The following is a 21,682-nucleotide window of genomic DNA, read 5'->3' on the forward strand; positions in this document are numbered from 1 at the left end:
TTACAAGAGTCTGTACAAAAATGGGGACTCTGATTTAGTTTTGATCTGCATTATGAACTTTTTGTTCATCGCTTTCCTAAGTCAACTCAGGCAACAAAACAACAAATCAAACCATAATTTGTAAAGTTTGATGTTTTTTAAAGTATAAATGTGCATGATGAATAATTAATAGCTAGTTCTCAAGTGCAACAGCCTCCAGCATACCCCTGAAAGACATTGCTATTAACTACTCTGTTCTAGGGCTGAAGAGCAATACTTCTAGTATTTTAATGAGATTTTTGTGTTCAAATATGGTGGCTTTTTTCTTGGTCTTTGCCACATATAAAGATATTTAAAAAACTGCAGAAGGGTCAGAATAGTTCAGGGGAAATAGCATTCATTGTCTTTGGAGCCAAGGAATATGGGTTCCCATCCCCATTGAATGTGGACTATTTGTGTGATCTTGTGTGATTTACTCTGAAGGTCTCAGTTTTTCATCTGGAAAATGAAGGGGTGTTAAAATCTTCTGAGGTTCCTTCCAGCTCTAGTTCTATGAGCTTGTGCACCTAACAGTATCATCCAACTATTAACAAGATGAAATAAACAGATCTGTTGGAAAAATGAGAAGTAAAAGGAGTATGCTCGATGTAAAAAAAAGAAGACTAAGGAGTAACTCCAAGGTTGTTATGGAGAATGTAACTAATGTGTTTTCTACATAGCATTCTGTAATCCTTGGAATGCTATTTAAATGTTAGCAATTATTATCATCATTGTTATTATTAGATGAAATATTAGATGGAATAAGGAAATTAAATGGAAAGGAAAGCAGAAACTCGAAGTGGATTGAAGGGAAAAGCTTTTGAAAGTCAGAGTGACAAAAACATTGCGAAGTCTTCATCTCTCCAGAAACTGCAACAATAAACCACTAATTTAATCTGGATGTCTTAGGTAACCCCAAGCATGAAAGGCAGTGCCCTGGCTCAGGTGACATCTCTTGGTCTCTTCAAGATCTATGATTCTTAAAAAGGCTCAATGACTTCAATTATATTTCATAAATTGAAGCCAAGGCAATAATGCCCTGCATAAGGGCAGGTGTTATGAAGGTTCCCTATCATTGAAAGGGGAGTGTGGGACATACTAATTAATATGGTGCTTTTATGATTTCTAAATTTTTTAAATACGTAGAAATATTTTCTCTTCCTATTATTTGGGTGTAATGTAGTCTGGAACTACCATATGATAATTAGCAATTATTTATTTATTTATTTTTCATTGTTTTTTTTTTTATAATTAGCATTTATTGCCAGATGGTTTGGGAGTGTACAGTGTTCCCTAGCCCAGATGACAACAGCTTAAGTTCTATCAATGAATAAGATAAGCCAGACAAGCCAATTGAGGTAAAGTAAAGGGGGAGATTGACATCTATGGGGAAAATTATTCATCTAGTTGTCTTGAAACTGGACTTTGTGTACAAGTGTGTAGCAATAAAGAAAGTAACTGAAGGAACAGAATGGAACCAAGGCCTTTACCTCTTCTTTGGCGATGCGCATCTCATCAGTAACATTGGAGAAAACTGTAGGCTGGATGAAGAAACCTTTGTCTCCCCATGGTCCTCCTCCACATTCCAGTTTGGCTCCTTCCTTCTTCCCACTCTCAATGAGGTCAAGTATTTTATTGTATTGCTCTTTATCAATCTACATGAAAATATGAGGAGCAGGGGAAGGAAGGATAACAGAAAGGAAAGAAAAACTGAACTTCGAGTGACAATGATTCTTTGTACTTGTGATTAAGAAGAAAAGGAAATGGTTAAATGTTGCAAATATATATAAATAGCTTTCTTAGCCTGAAAGTTGGCTTTTTTTTTGAAAAATCTATCTTTGTAAAGTATTACAAAGTATTACACAAAGTGTAAATTAAGATTAATCTAACACATCATGGGAATGGGCAAAAGTTGGGGGAAGTGGGGAAGATGGGCTGTAGGGTGGTTTGTGGAATGAGAGAAACTAGGGGGAAGAATAGTTTATGAGGAAGGAGGAAATAGAAAAAGGTGGTGGAGAAAGGTTTTGGTCTGAATTCAGGCAAGCGATTTAGTAAAGGGAATGTTTGAATTTTATACTGAGGTATAAACCCTCACTGTATTCCATCCACTTCTAGGTCTTGTATACTCTGTGAATTAGTGAAAAGTATAAAAAAGTGCTTATTTTGGTTAAAGGAATTAGACTGACCTCCACACTACACAGCAAGACTCCTCTTTTTTTGTACCAGGCAAGAGAGCATTTGAAAATACCTTTATAACAATTTACTCCCTGAATACAGAGGAAGAGAATGGGGCTGAGGGATGGATTTTTATATAAATAACTAATAATAATAGCATTTATATAAGCACTTTAAGGTTTGCCTGATATTATTCATGTTTTCTCATTTGAACCTCTATGAGGTAGGTGCTACCATTATTCACATTTTACAGATGAAGAGGCAGTCTGAGAGCCTTGCCTATGGTCACATAGTTAGTGTCTGAGGGGGGATTTCAACTCAGGTCTTCCTGATTCCAGTCTGAGGAAGTTCTGTTCCCTGTCCCAAGTTGGGAAATCCTGACTGTGCACATCTTTTCAATCTGTTCCAGTCTGGCCCAGGAAAACAAACAATCATCCTCATTTCATTCTGGATCCAGAAAAAGGAAATAGAGACAAGCTCCCTTCTCTCTATTGATCTTTGTTTCCTATTGTGTGCATTCCTTTCTTTACCAACCTGAGGGCCTTGCTGTACTCCTGGGTTCAGAGGATTCCCCAGTGTGTATTTTTTGGCACGCTCTATGCTCCTCCGAACAAACTCATCGTAAATAGACTCTTCCACAAAAAGCCTCGATGCGGCAATGCAGCACTGGCCCTGGTGGAAGAACAGACCGTGGTGTGCCATTTCCACAGCATTATCCACTGTAAAGGAAACATCACCAAGCCACGGGTTATACAAAGTAAAAAAGAACACATTTCCAAAAGGTGATTCATATGTGTGTATATCAGGAAGAAGATGGTACAGTACCATGTCAGAGGGCCATATTTCCTTTACACCTGAGCTTAGCCCTCCTGCTGGTTTAATAAGGTCTAAAAGACTTAATGTAATCTACAATTATAATTCAGGGCTTTTTAGTTTGTTGATGATCTTCCAAAAGTAAAGGCAGTGGAGCTTTTGTTTCTTTTATTCTAATACAAACTCAAGTAAAATGGCAGCCCCTGGAAGGAATCAACTGCTTTGGTTTTTGTCTTTTCTATCTCTAGCACCTAGCAAAGTGCTTTGCAAACAGAGAGGGCTCAGGAGTATAACTTGCTTTTAAAAAGTCTCATCCCAGGAATCTAGTTAGAAATAATTGAGCACATTGCAGAATAATGGTCAAACATTGCTCTGAGACATGGTAAAAGTAAGAGAAAAAAGCATTAATTATACTAACAGTCAGCATCAGCAAATACAATGCAAGGACTCTTTCCTCCCAGTTCCAGTGTAACTCTCTTCAGGTTGCTTTTCCCAGCAGCCTGTTTGATTAGCAGGCCAACCTGAAAGAGAACACAAAGACAAAGTTGATTCCCAGTAGGGAAAGTTGATTGGCCCTCATCCATAGCTCTTGGATTTCTAAGTTCTGGATTTCTCATGATGTTCACTCATTTATATTGCTTGTTTGTCTTTGTATTTGCTCAGACGGGAAATTGGATGAAATGATTTCCAGTATCCTATCCAATTTGAAAGTTGTATTATTCTATGATTTCCTTTATCCTTTAAGTTCACTATCTCAATCTCTTTTTCACTAACACACTAGCAGGAATTAAAAATGGAAGGAAACATTTGGAGATGCCTTTTGCTTGGATTCAGACATCTCTGTATTTTATCTTGCTGTACAACAATCTCACCAAAAGAATTCATATTATAATAACTAATATTTAGCAAGTTGTTTTCCAAACTAAAGTTTGGCATAAGAACACAGAGATCTCTTAAAATGCCGTTTGGTGCCATAATATATAATACATAATTTTAGTAGCACATTTCAATTAAATTAACTGGAAAAAAGTTGAGTGAATGTTTATGAAGTCCTAGTTTTTATTTTGTATGATTATCATCCCTAATAATGAAAAGCCAAAGTGAATGAAAAATGTATGTTACCCAGGTTATATAACATTTAGATGAGTAGCCTGTCAAATAAATCTGACCACATGTATAACTTTAGCAATCACTGTAGATGGACAATGAGTTAGACATAGAATTGAATAGTAGGAAAAAACAAGGTTGCATTGCAATTGGAGCAATGCACAGTACTTTCAGCAATCCCAAATATTATACTCCTGAAATAATCTGTTGATTGCCAATATTCTCAGAAGAACTGTAATTACAAATAATAAAAAGGGCAGTAGAAAGACATGAGGCATATGTTAAGTGGGCTGCAGGACATGATCAATAAGGATCTCTTGGAAGTGTGAAAGAGTAAACTGAGATCACGTATGATCAGAAAAGTAGGTGGTCAGGTAAGAAGAAAAAGAGATGATAGCTGGAATATCCACTTGGTGTATGACTACCCAGAAGATACTAAAATTAGAAAGGAAAGTCCTCCAGTTACTTTGGTACGTCCTCTATGGGTCAAATGGACAAGAACTGTGTAGAATGAGAAGGCATAGAGGGGTTATAAGGTGTACTAATCAAGGAACTACCAATACCAATAGAATAGTGGTCTATGAAAGCATGTAACTTGTTGACTGCTGCCATAAATTAAAACACAGCATTTAAATCTCCCTGTTTTTTTTCAGTTACAGCAAAACTAGTTTGTTCTTTTAATTCAACTGTGTTCATATTTACCCTGATGTGGAACCCATCTGAATGGTTATTTTTACTTAAAAATTATTAAGATGGACACATTATCATAGTGGGTTCAGATGGGAAAAGCATATGCTTGCAATCTCTTTTTCTTAACATATGTACTTACATATGGATCTCTCTTCTCTCTCCCTCTCATCTCTCCCTCAGCCTTTCCTACCCAACTCACAGACAATTACAATTTTAAGGCACTTTAAAGTTTATTTATTCCAATCTTTTTATTATATTGAGGAGGAAACTGAGACACAGAAGGATTGTGATTTGCTGAAGATGTATAATTACTTAATGACAAAACCTGAACTTGAATCCAAAATTTCTGACTTCAAGGCCTGTGTGATTCTTCACAGGGCTGCTGTAAGAAAAGTGCTTTGTAATCTCTAAATTACCACAGGCATGTAAGACCTTATTAACTGTGGCATATGATTTAGCATTGATCCTATGGAATAATGCCCCAAATATATAGTGGTCATTTAAAACTGCCAAGGCTTGATTTGCATTTCCATCACAATATCCAGCATTACATCATAACCCTAGTTATAATGAACCTAGTTCATGACCATGACCTTGTCTTGCTTGCAATTACAGTCACATGTGACTCATCAAGGGGACCCATCTTGGCTTTCCTCAACCTGTCAGTTGATGTGTGCTCCTAGAATTCAAGCTTATTTTAATGCTTGTCTATCTATAACAAACACAATAAGGAAGGACAATTTGACAGGTGTTGGGGGGAAATTACAGTGCCTCCATCAATGAATGAAGCAGCAGTTATTAAATGCCTACTCTCTGCTAATGCTTCTTCTATATACTATTCAAAAGCAAAGGAGAGAGAGCTCTTGCCTTCAAGGGGGCTTAGATTCTCTCCCTCACTCCAATCAAAGTCAACTGCAAGTCATATCATCATTTCCCTGATGTCATGGTCCTCTTTGAGAATGAAGGACCAACACAACCTGTGAATATCCTTTCCCTTTCCCTCTTCTTTTCCCTCTCCTTCTCCCCATCCTTCTCCATCTCTGTGCTCTGCCCAAAGGAAGGTACATTTCCATGGCTGAAGGCTTCCTCCTTAACTTTTAGGTTTACTTGGTTCTTTCTCAAAAACCAAGCCTTAAGCCCAACTCACACTGGAGTTCATAGATTGGACAATAGGTCCCTACCCTTCTACCACAGAGTGAATTTAAATGCTAAATAGTAACTGTTTCTCTTTTGGCCAGGAACCCTGAGGGTCTTCCCCTCCCAGTTTGATTTTTTTTTTGGTTTTGATTAAAGGGGCCATCCCATGATTAACTTCTTAAAGAGGCCTATTGACTGAATGGGCTTTACCTCACTCAAAGTGAGAACCTGAAAAGACCTTAGGCTGAAAGGGCCAGGTTCTCCCAATACATCCTGGGCCATCTCCAGTCATCCTGGTGAATGTCAGGCCACTAGACCCAGATGGGTCTGGAGGAGAAAGTGAGGCTGGTGACCTTACACAGCCTTCCCTCACTCAAATCAAAGTCAACTGCAAGTCATGTCATCATTCCCTTGATGTCTTTGGGAACAAAGGGCAAACACAACACAGAACATTCTCTTACACCTAGCACGGTGCCCAGCAAATAGAAGGCACTTAATGAATACCTATTGAATTAAATTGAAGACTGTTCTCTCTCTAAATTCTTTCCCTCTAAACCAAGTTTGAAGACATTAGATAAGAATATAATTTAAATGAAACTCTACCCTCAAATGGCTACATAAACTACCCATTGGGAATGCCTTTATATCTAACTTGTCTTACCTCTGTGGACCCTGTGAAGGACACTTTGTCTACATCCATGTGAGAAGAAATGGCTGCTCCTGCTGTGGGTCCATAACCAGGCACAATATTTACTACTCCTGGAGGAAATCCTGCCTAAAGGAGTGAGAACCATAAATTAATTCCAGTGAAGAAGGACATAAACTACACTGAATAGAACAACACCTTGCTTATTGTCATCATTATCAAGAAGTTCAGAATCTAATTATAGAAGATACCAAATAGGAAATCCTCATCTATTAGTTCATTTTCATCATTTGTTTTATCCTTGAAGAGTGAAAAATCTTTTAAAAAGAACATTCACATTGACCTCGGGATGGTAGTGGTTTCTGGGGATTTTTGTTTCATGAGGTAAAAGAAGAGGAAGAGAAGGAAAAAAAAAATCATTCTTTCTCCAAGCATTATTTCATTCATTCATTCACTCATTCATTCATTCATTCATCATGACAGAAATCTTTGGTGTGTTCTGAAGATATTCCTGATAAAATATTTTGTGTTTCTTCATTTTCCTTTTTCAGGAAGTGATAGATTGGAGATGGTAGTAACCATGCTAAAAGAAAAGGGAGTCATGAATGGTATGTACAAGTTTCTTCCGTTTATTGATATATCTATTGCTCTCCTTGGTTCCAAGACCTCATCCTGATGTGACATTTAATTCCCATAATCCTTTTAGATTACAATATTAAGAATGACTATTGAAGAGTCAGATTCAGCTCTTAAAGTTGTTGTGAGAAAAGAACATTCCCATCCTTAAATATGTCACACTATGATGATGTATTAGAGTAAGACTTTAGAGGAGACTTGAGTTTTGCTATCTGGCTCAAAGTACAAGCTCCAGAAGATCCTGCTAAGCTAGAAAGACTTTGAAACCAGACCAGTGATAAAATCTGTACCAACTGTCCAATAATCAGCCTAAGTTCGGGCCTTGTTGGTTGCAGAGTATCATGTTTTTCAGCTGAAGCAACTCTCAAGACTTTCAACTAATTTGTTGTGGACGTGATCTGTGTCAGTGGAGAGAGCTGGTACACTGAGAAAATCACATTCTTGAAATACTGCAGAATAATAAGATAAGGACTGTGTGTGTGGAGGATGGTAACCATTAGCGGTTACTCAAAACCATGTACAATCTAGACAAACAGGAAAAAAAGCATATTGGTAACCTAAATATGATGCTACCTAAATTTTTTAAACAAAAAAATAAGCAACATAAAAATTAAGATGTATTTCTGAGACACTTAGGTATAGAGAACTTTGTTTCTGAATCTCTTTATGCTGGGATACAGACACACATATACACATACATATACACACATGTATGTGTCTATATTTGTATAACAAATTTTTTAAAATTTCAATTCATGGAACAAAACCTGCATTTCCATAACAAAGTACAATAAAAAAAATGATTGCACATGAATGTAATTCTATCATGTACAACTTGCTATTCCCTCCAGAAATACAACAAAATTATCAGGTAATTTTTTTTCCTTTTTCTTCTCTTACCCCCCACCCTATAGATGGCCACCATTAGACACAATAGGTATGTATATGTAAAATTATTCTCTGCATGCTTCTATTTATCAATTCTTTCTCTGGATACAAATGGTGTCTTTTTTCATGGCTTCGTCGCTCAAAGTTGTACTTAAAACAATATTGTTGTTACTGTATACAATATTCTTTTGATTCTGCTCACTTGTTATATCATTTAATGCAAGTCTTTCCATGCTGAGATGTATTTGTCAAGGATTTTGTTTTGGGGGGGGGAGGCTGGGCAATTGGGGTTAAGTGATTTGCCCAAGGTCACACAGCTGGTAAGTCTGTCAAGTGTCTGAGGCCAGATTTGCACTCAGATCCTCCTGACTCCAGGGCCAGTGCTCTACTTACTGCACCACCTAGCTGCCCCTTTTCAAGGATTTTAATGCTTCCTCACAATGGGCAAGGCCCACTGGCCAATTTGCAGTTAGGTGAAGTGAAGTAGTGGTGTCATGTAATGGAAAGCAAGGAATTTGGATCAGTAGAATGCTTCTTAGTGAGAGCAGAACTTGAGTTTTTTATGTAATAGCTTCTTAGAGAGCACATTGTGACTTATGAAACTTACCTCTTTAATTAATGATGCTAGATAAAGAGTAGTGAGTGGGGTTTGTTCTGCTGGTTTGACAACCACAGTGTTTCCACAGCAAAGGGCAGGTGCAAGTTTTATAACGACCGCAACCAAAGGGAAATTCCACTATAAAGCAATAGATGAACATTGATTTCTTCATTAATACTGAATCATATTTCCCATTAAACCCATACCCTCATGGTGGAGTGGGGTGAGTGAGCAGCGGAATGGAAGTTCTAGGCTTTATTTAGCTAAAAAGCCTTTTGATTTTAGGGGAGGTGATAGGTTATATGTCATCTAAAGACCAACATAATTATGTTTGGAGAGGCTAATCAGAGGAGTGACTACCAGCTCTCAAACATCTTAGGAAGAATATCTACATTGAGAGAATATTATTAAAATCAAAGAAAGGAGGACCCACACTGCCAAAATCATGGATTTGTGAAGTATTAAAATAATGAACTGAATTTCACTTACTGTGATTTCCATAAATTCAACATTTCCCAAACATTAAGTACTAATAATTATAGTAGTACCAATTTAACTTGTGATCTCATAGATTTTAAATGAGTACAAGTTCAATGGCAACTCATGTATATTTTAAAAGATGTTTTAGGTAAAAAAAAAACTGCCGTGTGTGGGGTGGGGAATGAGGGGCAAGTTTGGTCTTTTAGTTTGTGTCCTTATGAAGGATTATTCTGCCAAAAGAATAATGTTTTATGGAGTAAGGACCCCATTCTTAGTGTGACAATAAGTGATTAAAGACTGAAATACTTCTTGTTCTCTTGGCCACTTGTTTTTGTTTTCAAATTATTATACTGGGTTTTAAATAGTAAACCACACAGCAGACCAATTAGTTTGTTGGAAGTATAGAGTTCAGTGAAGTATATGTCATATTTTATTCATATACATTTAATTATTTATCAATTCATTTATTTATCTTTTTATTTTTATTCACCTCTATCTACCTACCTATCTATCTAAATGGGAAAGGCAAATCTTTTCAATATCCAGATAATGTTCCTTTGTGTTTAAAGGAACTCTCAGTAAGGATGGACTCTTGCCAAAAGAAATTTCTAAAAATATATATTTTCGAAAAGAGTTTTCAAAATCTTACATGTGGAAGCAACTTACAGGAAGGATTTGGCCACAAACACCGATAGGTTCATGTCTTGTATATGAGAAAAACTTTCCATCTGAAATAAATCAAAATAAAAAAAACCCAAAACATGGTATAATGGACAAATATTGTTCTGAAATAGACAGTAGAAACAAACAAAGGCAAATATTTTTGTTGTAGAAAAAAGGTTGTTTTCTAAAATAATATCATATGGTATAATAGGGTATGGTATTATCTTTTTATCTATAGGACATTTGAAATCTTACTACTATAAATGTGGGTTTATTTTTTTATTTCAGTGACTTTTATTATATGGTATGAGATTTGATGCGACTCAAACCATGCACTCAAGTCATGTCAGAATGATTACACAGATTGGTGTTGGAAAGGACTCAAAAGATGGTATAATCCAGCCTCTCAAATATTCTGGAACATATTTGCAAAGATTTCCAGAAAATCATTGGAAAAATAACAGAGACTGGCATGTATGTGAAGGTGGTGGGTAGGCAGGGAGCAAGGCAAAATGCCACCCTGGAGTTACAGTATACTGATGATTTAACAGTAAAAAAGTACTCAGGATTCCTAAAATATTCATGCTTTATTTCCTTTGCTTGTGGTACAGCCTCCATGTCCTAAATGATTTAAATAATAAAAACAGAAAGCCACAAACATTCCCTCATCTTCTTTTTCTCTCTTCTCCCTCCCCAAAGCCTTTTGGTTCAAATCTGAATTTGACTTCTTTTTACTTACTTACTATTCAATTTTGCCTTTTCTGCTATTTTTTTTAACTTTCCTGATTATATTTCCCAAGAACCTAGCAAAGTCATGACCTTATACATAGTTGGTGCTTAATAAATGTTTGTTGCTTTTCAATACTCATTCATTTAATTCCATTTGTATACTTTATTCCTTCTTGCACTGTATCAGAATAGAAGCTAGATTCCCCCCAAAGCCCCAAGTCTGTATAGCACTATTTCCTTACTCTCTTGTCATTTCCAGTCTATCTTTCACTGCTGCTGACCTGCCCAATCCCTATCTCATATCTGTGGTTCACCTTGGCTGGGCTTCTTTATTAGTTTTTAGGTAGTTTAAGTGTTGCTAGGGCTATTTTAAATCCTTGGGGAAACTTAAAGATAATTTCTAGCAAATCTTCGACTATCAGGCTCATTAAACTGGAGAGTGAAGTCAGTCTGTATGCTGGAAGTAGAGCATGTCTTGAGGACAAGTTTCCTTCATTTGCTCTTTAGAAGCAGATTTTACACTAACACGCAGCTGATCTCCCAATCTTTGTGCTCAAACTCTGCCTCTTTCACCTAGTAAGTAATTTTAGGCAAGTGTGTCATTTTAATTTCTTCTTTTCTAAATTCTAGCCAAGCTGAATTACACTGACAATTCTTGTTTTCCAGATATCTAACTATTTATCATTCCATAACATCACCTGTATTGCCCATTAAAAAAAACCAAATTCATTCTTTCCCATCTTCAATCTAAGACTTGAGGGTACAGATTCATTTTTATCTTTTTCTGAGTCAACAACTTTTAGCAAAAGTTTAAATCAATAGCAGAAAGCAAGGCTGAGGCAGCTGGTTGTACCTATTTGTTCCTGGAATATGGAAAGTATAGCAACTAACTACTACTGGATCCATGAGGGTAACATCTCATTGCAGATTAAAAACAAAACCACACCCTCCAAATGAGAAATAACATTAAAAGTAAGCTTTGAATGTCTGACCTATGCATAGGTGTATGTATGTATATTAAATTTTACTTTTTAATAATTATTGTACTTTAGTGTATTTCATATTGTAGTTTCAAAAAATAGTTCTACACCTTTTAATAACATAATTTTGCTGTTTTTAAAAGGCATATAATAAATATTAACAAACTTCTGCAATAGAAATTCTTCATTATTAATCACCATTTTACCACAGGTTCTTGTTCAGCATCATTTTATGTCAGGCGTTATACAAAGAAGGAAACAATCTCTACTTCTGATAAGCTTCCATTCAGATGAGGGAGACAACAAGTACATATAAAAAGGTATTTGATATAAATGTAAAGCTAATAAATAGAGGAATATAGAATTATAATATTATGTATAATGATAGAGATGTATATAAAGTACTAAAGTACAAGATAACTTGGAAGAGAGGGCACAAAATTAGGGAGCCTAGGAAAGACTTCCTGAAGAAGATTGAATTGCATTTTAAAAGAAGAAAGGCACTCCATGAGGAAAAGGTAAGGTGGGAATGCATTACAGGAATAGAAGAAAGCCTTGCCAAAGTGTGGAGAGGGGTATGGAGTGTCATGTGTGAGTAATAGAGAAGGGCAGTTTATTTTCAACACCAATTGTAGGAAGGGGAGTAATGTCCAATGTAATTGGAAAGATAGATTGGGCCCGGGACTTTAAATGTTAAATTGATGAGCTGATGATTGCTACTCAATGAACTAGGAAACCATCAGATGTGACTAGAGGAATTACAAGTCAGATTTGTACTGAAAGAAAATCATTTTGGCCAGCAGTGGACAATGTGGACTGGAGTGAGAAAATATTTGAGAAAGGTAGACCAATCAGGAGGCTGTTTTCGTAATCTTGCCAAGAGCAGATTATAGCCGAAGTCAGGGGTCGGGAACCTGTGACCTCAAGTCCACATGTGGCCCTCTAGGTCCTCAAGTTTGGTCGTTTGATTGAATACAAACAAATCTCCTTAATAAAAGGATTTGATTGATAAAATTTAGACTCAATCCAAAGACCTCACCTTAAGCACCTAGAAGGCCCAATGTAGGCTCAAGGCTGCAATTTCCCCACTCCTGGCCTAAACCAAGTCAATTTTTGTGTGAATGAAGAAAAGATGTTGGATAGGACGGTTGTCATAACAATAGAAATGGCAAGATTTGGACACAGATTTGGTATGTGGGGTGAGGAGTCCAAGACAATGAATATGATGCAGTGGAGGGAGGAATGTGCACTGAAATCTGGAAATGAATAGGGGTTAGTGGCAAAGATGCTAAGTTTAATTTTAGATATTTTGACCTAAAGATATCTCTACAATATCCAGTTTGAAATGTTCAATAGATAAGTGAGGATATGAAACTGAATTTCAGGGGATAGATTATGGCTAGATATGTAAAAAGGAGAATTATCTGGGGTTTAGCCCATAAAAAATGAAGAAGTTACCAAAAGGGAATATGAAAGGAGAAAAGAAGAAGCATCAGAAAAAAAACCCTTAACGACCAACCATAGTTAGAAGATGGGGTATGGATAAGTCAGCACAGAGACTGAGAGGAAACAGTCACTAATATGGAAATGTCTTATGTGATTGCACATGAATAAACTATACCAGATTTCTTGCTATCTTCGGGACGGGGGAGGGAAGGGAGGGAAGAAGGGAAATTTGGAAATCAAAATTCCAATGTTTAAAATTGTCTTCACATGTATTTGGAAAAATAAAATTCTATTTACACTAAAAAAAGAAGATGGGTAGGAGTCAAAGCAGGAGAGAGTAGTGTCAGAAAAACTTAGAGGGCAGAGCGTATCCAGGAGGAAAGGATAATTAACAATGTGAAACTCAGCAAATGCATTGAGAAGGATTAGGGCTGAGAGAAGACTATCACATTTGGCAGTTAAGAACACTAGCAGTTGAGTGACAAGAGTGGAAAGAAGATTGCAAATAGCTGAGGAGCAAAAGGAGAGGAAGTGGAAGAAACTAATATAAAGGATTTTTTTGTTTTGTTTTCAAGAAGTTTGGCTGAGAAAGGGTGAGAGATATAAGGGTGATAACTTGAGGGGATGGTAGGGTGTGGTGAAAGAGTATTAAGGACAAGGAAAACTGGAGCCTGTTTAAAGGCAAAGATTCAATATTCAAGAAAGAGGGGAGATGATTGTGGAATGCAATGTCCTGGAGATGGTGGCAGAGGGAACAGGATCTCATATGCAAGTAGAAGGGTTGGCCTTGGTAAGGAGACTCCCAAGTCTATCTGAGAATAAAGCAAAGGAAAAGAGACTAGCAGAAAGGAGGAAAGAGTGGTACAGAATATTAAAAATCTAGCCCCAAGAGCTAATATGCATTTTAAAAAAGTGCTTCTCAAATTTACTTACCGATTGGGATTGTACGACCTTGAATCTTATCAGCCCAGCTTGCATAGTAGCGTATAGCTTGCACAGACAAACCTAAGTCTAGCATATAGGCATTGGGAAAGACCTTTCCACCATTCAGTGCTTCCATTGTCTGAAAAAAAGATCAGACCCCAAATTGAGTTTCATACACTATTAAAAGAAAGTATTAGATTGATTCTATTTCTTTTTTTAGATTAATTTATTTATTTTTAGTTTTCAACATTCATTTTCACAAGATTTTGATTTACAAATTTTCTCTCCATCTCTCCCCTCCCCCCACCCCAAGATGCCATGCATTCTGATTACCCCTTTCCCCAGTCTGCCCTCCTTTCTATCACCCCAACCCCATGCCCCTTGTCCCCTTCCCCCTTACTTTCTTGTTGCCTGTGTATGTTATTTCTCAGTTGCATGTAAAAACAATTTTAACATTTGTTTTTAAAACTTTGAGTTCCAAATTCTCTCAATTCTTCCCTCCCCACCTACACCCATTGAGAAGGCAAGCAATTCAATATAGGTTATATATGTGTCATTATGAAAAACGCTTCCATAATAGTCATGTTGTGAAAGAATAACTATATTTCCCTCCATCCTATCCTGCCCCCTATTTATTCTGTTTTCTTCTTTGACCTTCTCCCTTTACAAAAGTGCTTGCTTCTGACTACCCTCTCCCCTAATCTGCCCTCCGTTCTATCATCTCCCCACTTATTCTTTTCCCCACTACTTTCAAGTAGGATAAGATACCCAACTGAGCATGTATGTTATTCCCTCCTCAGGTCAAATCTGATGCAAGTAAGGTTCACTCCCTCCTTTTACCTCCCCCCTCTTCCTTTCCATTGTAACAGTTTTTTTCTTGCCTCTTTTATTTGAGATAATTTACCCCATTCTATCTCTCCCTTTCTCCTTCTCCCAATATATTCCTCTCTCACCCCTTAATTTTTTTTTAGATATCATCCCTTCATATTCAAGTCACCCTGTGCCCTCTATCTATATACTTTAACTTCCCTAATACTGAGAAAGGTCTCATGAGTTACAAATATCATCTTTCCATGTAGGAATGTAAACAGTTCAACTTTAATAGGTCCCTTATAATTTCTCTTTCCTGTTTGCCTTTTCATGCTTCTTTTGATTATTGTATTTGAAAGTCAAATTTTCTGTTCAGCTCAGGTCTTTTCATCAAGAATGCTTGAAAGTCCTCTATTTCATTGAATGTCTATTTTCCCCCTGAAGTATTATACTCAGTTTTGCTGGGTAGGTGATCCTTGGTTTTAATCCTAGCTCCTTTGACCTCTCAAATATAATATTCCAACCCTTTGATTCCTTAATGTAGAAACTGCTAGATCTTGTATTATCCTGATTATGTTTCCACAATACTTGAATTGTTCCTTTTGGGATGCTTGCAATATTTTTTCCTTGACCTGCCAAATCTGGAATTTGGCTACAATATTCCTAGGAGTTTTCCTTTTGGGATCTTCTTCAAGAGGCAGTCAGTGAATTTTTTCAATTTCTGTTTTACCCTCTGGTTCTAGAATATCAAGGCAATTATCCTGGATAATTTTTTGAAAGATGATGGTTTGATCATGGTTTTCAGGTAGTTGAATAATTTTAAATTATCTCTCCTGGATCTATTTCCCAGCTCAGTGGGTTTTTCAATTGAGATATTTCATATTGTCTTATTTTTTTTCATTTTTTTGGTTCTGTTTTATGATTTCTTGATTTCTCACAAAGTCATTAGCTTCCATTTACTCTATTCTAATTTTTAAAGAGTTGCTTTCTTCAGTGAGCTTTTGGGCTCCCTTTCCATTTGGCCAATCCTGCTCTTTACGGCATTCTTCTCCTCATTGGCTTTTTGGAGCTCTTTTGCCATTTGGGTTGGTCTATTTTTTAAAGTGTCATTTTCTTCAGTATTTTTTGGGTCTCCTTTAGCAAGCTGTTGACTCATTTTTCGTTATTTTCTTACATCACTTTTATTTTCCCAATTTTTCCTCTACTTTTCTTACTTGATTTTCAAGATCCTTTTTGAGCTCTTCCATGGCCCGAGACCAATTCATATCTTCCTTAGAGGCTTTGGGTGTTTGACTTTGTTGTCTTCTTCTGTTCGTATGTTCTGATCTTCTTTGTTACCACAGTAAGATTCTATTGTACTTTTTACACTGTCTGCTCATTTCCCCAGCGAATTACTTGACTTTTGAGCTCTTTGTCAAGGTATGACTCTGCTTCCAGAATGGAGAGTGCTTTGTCCCAAGCTTCAGGGGTTTTGTGCAGCTGTTTTCAAAGCTACTTCTAGACTCCTGTAAATTTTCAGTTCTTCTGAGGTGATAAGATCCAAGGAGAGGTGTTTACTCTTCTACTGGCCTATGCTCTCATCTGTGAATGACCTCAAGCACTCTTCTCTGCCCCATAACTGCAAGGAGGATTCCCTCCCCACAGCCACCACAAGCTCTGCCACAGCAGTGTTCTTCCTCACCCTGGAACTGCCATCCAGGACTGTGAACCAGATCCAAGCAGACGAAAACAAGAGAATCTTGCCTCAGTGCCAGCAAAGAGATCACTGCACTCCTGCTCTGATCAGATGCTTGATCCCCACCACTGTTTGTGGGCTTGCAACTCTGGAAGCAGCCACTGCTGCTGCTGCCACCTCTGCCACCTTGGGGCTGGGGCTGGACCATGCTTTTCTCTCACCCAAGTCTGATAGACTTTTCCCAGTGACCTTTTATGATATCATTGGCTTTGTTGGTTTAGAAGTCTGGAAACCAACACAGCTGCCAGTGATTCAGTGCCCTGAGGCCTGCTCTGCTTGGTCTGCTCTAGCCAGATCTGTGCCCTGCTGCTTGTATGATGTGACAGACCCTTTCTATGGACCCTCCAGGCTGCCTTGGGCTGGAAACTTGTCTCACTCTGTCATTGTGAGTTCTGTAACTCCAGAATTTTTTAGAGTCATTTTTAACAGGTATTTGGATGGATTTGGGGGAGAGCTGAAGCAAGTCCCTGCTTTTATGCCACCATCTTGGCTCTGCACCCCCTGCCCCCATTAAATCTATTTCAGGCAACAATCTGGTATAATGAAGGAGGGAAGAATAGTAGATAGGTTTGGAATCAGGAAGACCTGAGCGTCACTGTTTCTTCTAATTCCTACTAGTAGAGTGACCCTGGGAATGCCTCTTAAGCTCTATGTGCTTATGGCAGCACCCCCAAGACCTATCTCCAAAATAAGTTGCCCTATATAGGCTATTAGGAGTTGGCAGACCAGGAGCTCCTCCCACTGAAGAAATCACGTATCTTTGTTGTGATTATTCCTGAAAATATATCTTTAGGGGCTTACCTCATGTTCTGAGAGATACGCCATTGCTAAAGTAGTCATCAGACAATATTTTACCCTTTGCAGATTAAAAGGAGAATACATAGAATGGAGCAATATTATGCAAGGCAGTGTTGGGGGTTGGGCTGGAGCCACATTGTGGGATCCATGAAAGGCAATTGGTTAACAATAGGAATCGTTAAGGAATTTAAACAGAAGAATGGCACAAATAGATCTATCACAAAGGAAGATTAATATATATGGCATATTCTCTCCCCTTCCCACCCAATTCGCAGAAGATTATAAGTATAGTAATAAATATAATCAATAATAAATAAAATAAATATATAAAATTATAATATATTAAGGGACCATGTCTTAATTATCATATTATTGCCTCTTTTCCCCTATTAAGTATAGTGCTTTGAACATAACAGACACTTGATAGTCAGTGATACACTCACAAGACATTACTTGATAGAATGAATACTTAATATTCTGAAGGCTCATAATTTCCAAAATGAAGGTGTCTTGAATCCTAGCCAGGCTTGCTATTTTATATAAAATGTTGTGCTCAGTTTGTGGCAACTCTATTCTGGAATACTGACAATATTTATAGAACACTTATTAGTATATTAGCTTTTTTCACATGAATTATTTTAATTGGACAATTGTGAGTCAACTGGTGGTATAGTGCGTTGATTGCTGGGCCTGGAATTAGGCAACCCTGAGTTCCAACCTAGCTTCCTACAATTACTAACTATGTGACCTTGGGCAAGTCCTACAACCTTCTGTGTGCCTTGGTTTCCTCATCTGTAAAATAGATAATAATAACACCTGCCTTACAGGGTTGTCATGAAAGTCAAATGAGACAATATTTGTAACAAATCACTTAGCATGATACCTGGTATATAGCAGGTACTTCATAAATGAACATTCTTTCCTTTCCCTTTGATTTAACATCATTTGATCCTCACAACACTGTTTGGTAGACCAGGGAGTTAGAGTTTCTGATACTTATTGTTTCGGTGCAGTAAGTCTTACTTTATATTTGTAACGTCAACACCTTGCACAGCAACATACACAGTAAAGGTTAAATACGTTATTGTTGGATTGAATAAATTCAAGTCTCATTTTGTCCTGAGGGGAAGAGGGAAGGTTCAATGAGAATTCTCTCCAAGCAAACGTTATGCATAACAAAGTTTTCTCCATACTTAAATGAATATCAAACTACATGTCTTCAAAGATAATTCTCTGTTCCAAATTTCAAGGACTTCCTTGAATTTGGTATTTAAGGGTCATATTCCCTAATTGACTAACTGCCTACCTATAAATCACTAAAATATTAAGTGTATCCCAAGAGATGCAATGTGCATCTGAATGATATGAGTGTCAAAACAGATACTCACATTGTGAATTCCAAAACATATATATTTTCACTTACTGTTTTTCCTGACCACCTCTAGGGACAGAAGAGTTTGCCAGAGACTTGATAATTACCTGATGCCCTGGTCAGATAAGTATGATAACATACAGCTTTTATTAACTCTGTGTAGAAAGAATCCTGGATTTAGTTAGGACACCAGCAATGAATGCTGCCTCTAATAATTTCTACCTAGGTGGATTTAGACAAATCATTTTTCAGTCATCTTGTCTATAAGGTAAGGAAGCTAGACAATTGCCAACATTCTTCTCAGTGTTAAAATCTGATTATGCTAAAAACTTCAGATAGGTAACAATCTCATTGAGTATCTTTATCCACAACATGTAAATAATTTTAATTAATATTAACCTTACAAATTTATTGGAAGGAAAGTAAACAATTTTTAAGATTTTTTCTGAAAATTGGATTAAATGGATATATAGATCTATATATAGATCAATATCTGTGCCTATGTGTGTGTATGTGTACATATATACAGACACACATACATATATATACATATGTATATACGTGTGTATATACATACATGCACACACACGCACACACAGACACACACATATATACTGTGACTTAAAATATAGAAGTGATGGGCTCTTGGCTAAAGATGGAATACACACAAAAAAGGGTTAGTAAGAATGAGTTTTCCTTGTATTTTGCAAATTTAATCAAGTGGTTTATGACTGAAAAGAAAGGAGAGACAAAACTGCTTACCAAGCAAATTCTACCATGCTGTGTAGCTACACTGTAGCTAAGGAGAGTGGTAGTGCTTACCCCCAAATTTAAAACCTAAGAAAACAGCAAAAAGTAGAACCCATAGCCTCAAGCATCTATACATTATTGTGCAATGAATGGGAAAGGATGAAGTTGAAGAGGAGAGTTTAACATAGGGAGGCAAATTTGACTTGATACATATCAATGAGCCTTGGCTCAAAATGAGTAATGTGGTATTAATGTGATTAAAGGTCTTCCCTTACCATTAATCCCATTAATAGGTCTCAGGTGGGGCTAATTAAGGGAATCTTGCTTACTGGAGGCTTGTTTGTAGAAAGGCCTACACCCTTTTGCTAATTAGGTCACAAGGTTATGAAGCCCTAGGGCTCTAAAAAAGGTATGTATAACCTGTTAATCTCTTTCTCAGAACTTCAGGTGGAGAGAATGAAGGCAAGCAGACAGCTAGGATTTGAGTGCTTATGGGAAGGCTCCAGCAGATGGATTGGTTATGGGATGGCTTGGCTCCCTGCTGTAGTATTGTGCTTTAAATTCTTTGCTGTTATAATGAAGTGGACTTGCTGGTTTTGGGATATAGTTGCTACTATGTTGAATTGGAGTTACTGGTTTGGGGATTTGAGCCTCTGGTGTCTGAATAAATATTTTACTTCTGTCTTCTATATGGAGAGTCTCTTATATTCTGTGACACAGCACTATACAAGCATATTCATGGTCACCATTGATATTGTGACACTTGCCTTACTAATACAGGTACATAGCTAAAATATGGTTGTAGAATGGAAAATTTTTCCAAAGAAAGAGGAGAGGCAAAAGAGGGATAAAGGAGTGTATTAGTTTAAGCAGAAATGCCTATGTGAGCAAACTCTTGAATGAGAAGAGGAGAGTATATGGAGGACATTTTGATGATGAACAGTGGAGGCAGAAACAGCAACAGTACTGTTACAGACAAGAGCTCAAAGAATCAGCTTCACAGAAAAAAGGTATGAAGCGTATTGAAGAGCTAGATTTTGGTTCTTCTGAATGAAATCTGTGACCTTTCAGTAGGATGAAAGGTCAATATGTGCCAGCTCTTTAATATGGCAGCCAAAAAGATTTAAAGTATTTGAAGGAAAGACATAAAAGATACTTGACTTGTTTTTCTGCTTGGCCATAGATCACAGAGCTAGGCATAAATAGCAGAAATTTCAAAAAGGCAATTTTAAACTTCACATAAAGACATAATCTTCCTTAGAAGATTAAAGATTACCAAGCATGCATGGAATGGGCTGCCTTGGGAGTAGTGGTTTCCCCTTAATGGAGGTCTTCAAGCAAAGGCTAGATGACATTTTTTGGTAAATTGTAGAAGAGTTAAACTATTTGCTCTCCAGATCCATTCCACTTCTATGATTAAGTGCTTTATAATCCTTTGAGGGTGTCATATAAATATTGAGTTGTTATTACTAATTACTACTACTTCTTTTACCACCACCACCACAACCGCTACTATTACTATTGCTGTTACTACTACTACCTATGAAAGGAACTGTCAATAAGATTTCTTTGAACAGAGACAGAGAGGAGAGATACATTCTCAAAAGGCATTCCTTATAATGTCGCTCTCTTTCCATACATACATACAAAAACATGTGTGTGCATAATGTTTATATAGGCAAGATATCATCATTGCAAACAAAACCAGCTCACAATAAAGAGAACAATTGAGGCCTCTACCAATCCCTGGCTTCATCTGGTGGGTACTTACTGCCAAGAGTAGACGATCTCTTTCAATTAAATCAGCCAGTTTGTTCAGGAGCCGTCCTCTCTGTGAAGCATCCATTGTCCGCCATGGGGAACCGAGCTGAAAAGCTTCCCTTGCTGCTTTCACTGCCTTGTTCACATCCTCCTAAAAAGTCAAAAGAAGCTAAGATTAGATAACTTGAGTTATCCAACTCTAATCTAAATCTAAATCTAATCTAATCAATAAGTTGAGTTATCTCCCAATATAAGTTGGCCATGGAACAACATACAGTGGTAGAATTCATATGATGGTGAAGTATGAACACCACTCAGACAAGAGAGCATTAGAGGAAACTTCTTAGAAAAAGAGCAAACATTATGTCTATTTTCACTGATTTTCATATTTTCTAGATGTTGATTTATATAATTTCAAATCATAGGATCTCAGAATTTGATCTGGGAGGGAACTTTTAACACCCCAATCCTATATATACATATATACATATACATATACATATACATATACATATATACACACACA

At 37.0% G+C, this 21,682-nt stretch overlaps 1 protein-coding gene across 1 annotated transcript in view; it reads right to left on the bottom strand.

Annotated features, from left to right (window-relative positions):
- LOC118833612 (retinal dehydrogenase 1-like) overlaps positions 1-21,682 on the bottom strand; it is a 48,562-nt gene that overhangs the window by 14,800 nt on the left and 12,080 nt on the right. The window contains exons 3-10 of the mRNA XM_036740989.1: positions 21,167-21,307; positions 13,940-14,069; positions 9,855-9,916; positions 8,718-8,846; positions 6,602-6,715; positions 3,425-3,527; positions 2,728-2,912; positions 1,509-1,673 (exon numbers count right to left, since the gene is read on the bottom strand). Coding sequence (XP_036596884.1) covers positions 1,509-1,673; positions 2,728-2,912; positions 3,425-3,527; positions 6,602-6,715; positions 8,718-8,846; positions 9,855-9,916; positions 13,940-14,069; positions 21,167-21,307 — 1,029 coding nt within the window. The remainder of the gene's footprint in view (positions 1-1,508; positions 1,674-2,727; positions 2,913-3,424; positions 3,528-6,601; positions 6,716-8,717; positions 8,847-9,854; positions 9,917-13,939; positions 14,070-21,166; positions 21,308-21,682) is intronic.

Source organism: Trichosurus vulpecula, chromosome 1 (genome assembly GCF_011100635.1).
Source record: "Trichosurus vulpecula isolate mTriVul1 chromosome 1, mTriVul1.pri, whole genome shotgun sequence".
Taxonomy (NCBI): Eukaryota; Metazoa; Chordata; class Mammalia; order Diprotodontia; family Phalangeridae; genus Trichosurus; species Trichosurus vulpecula.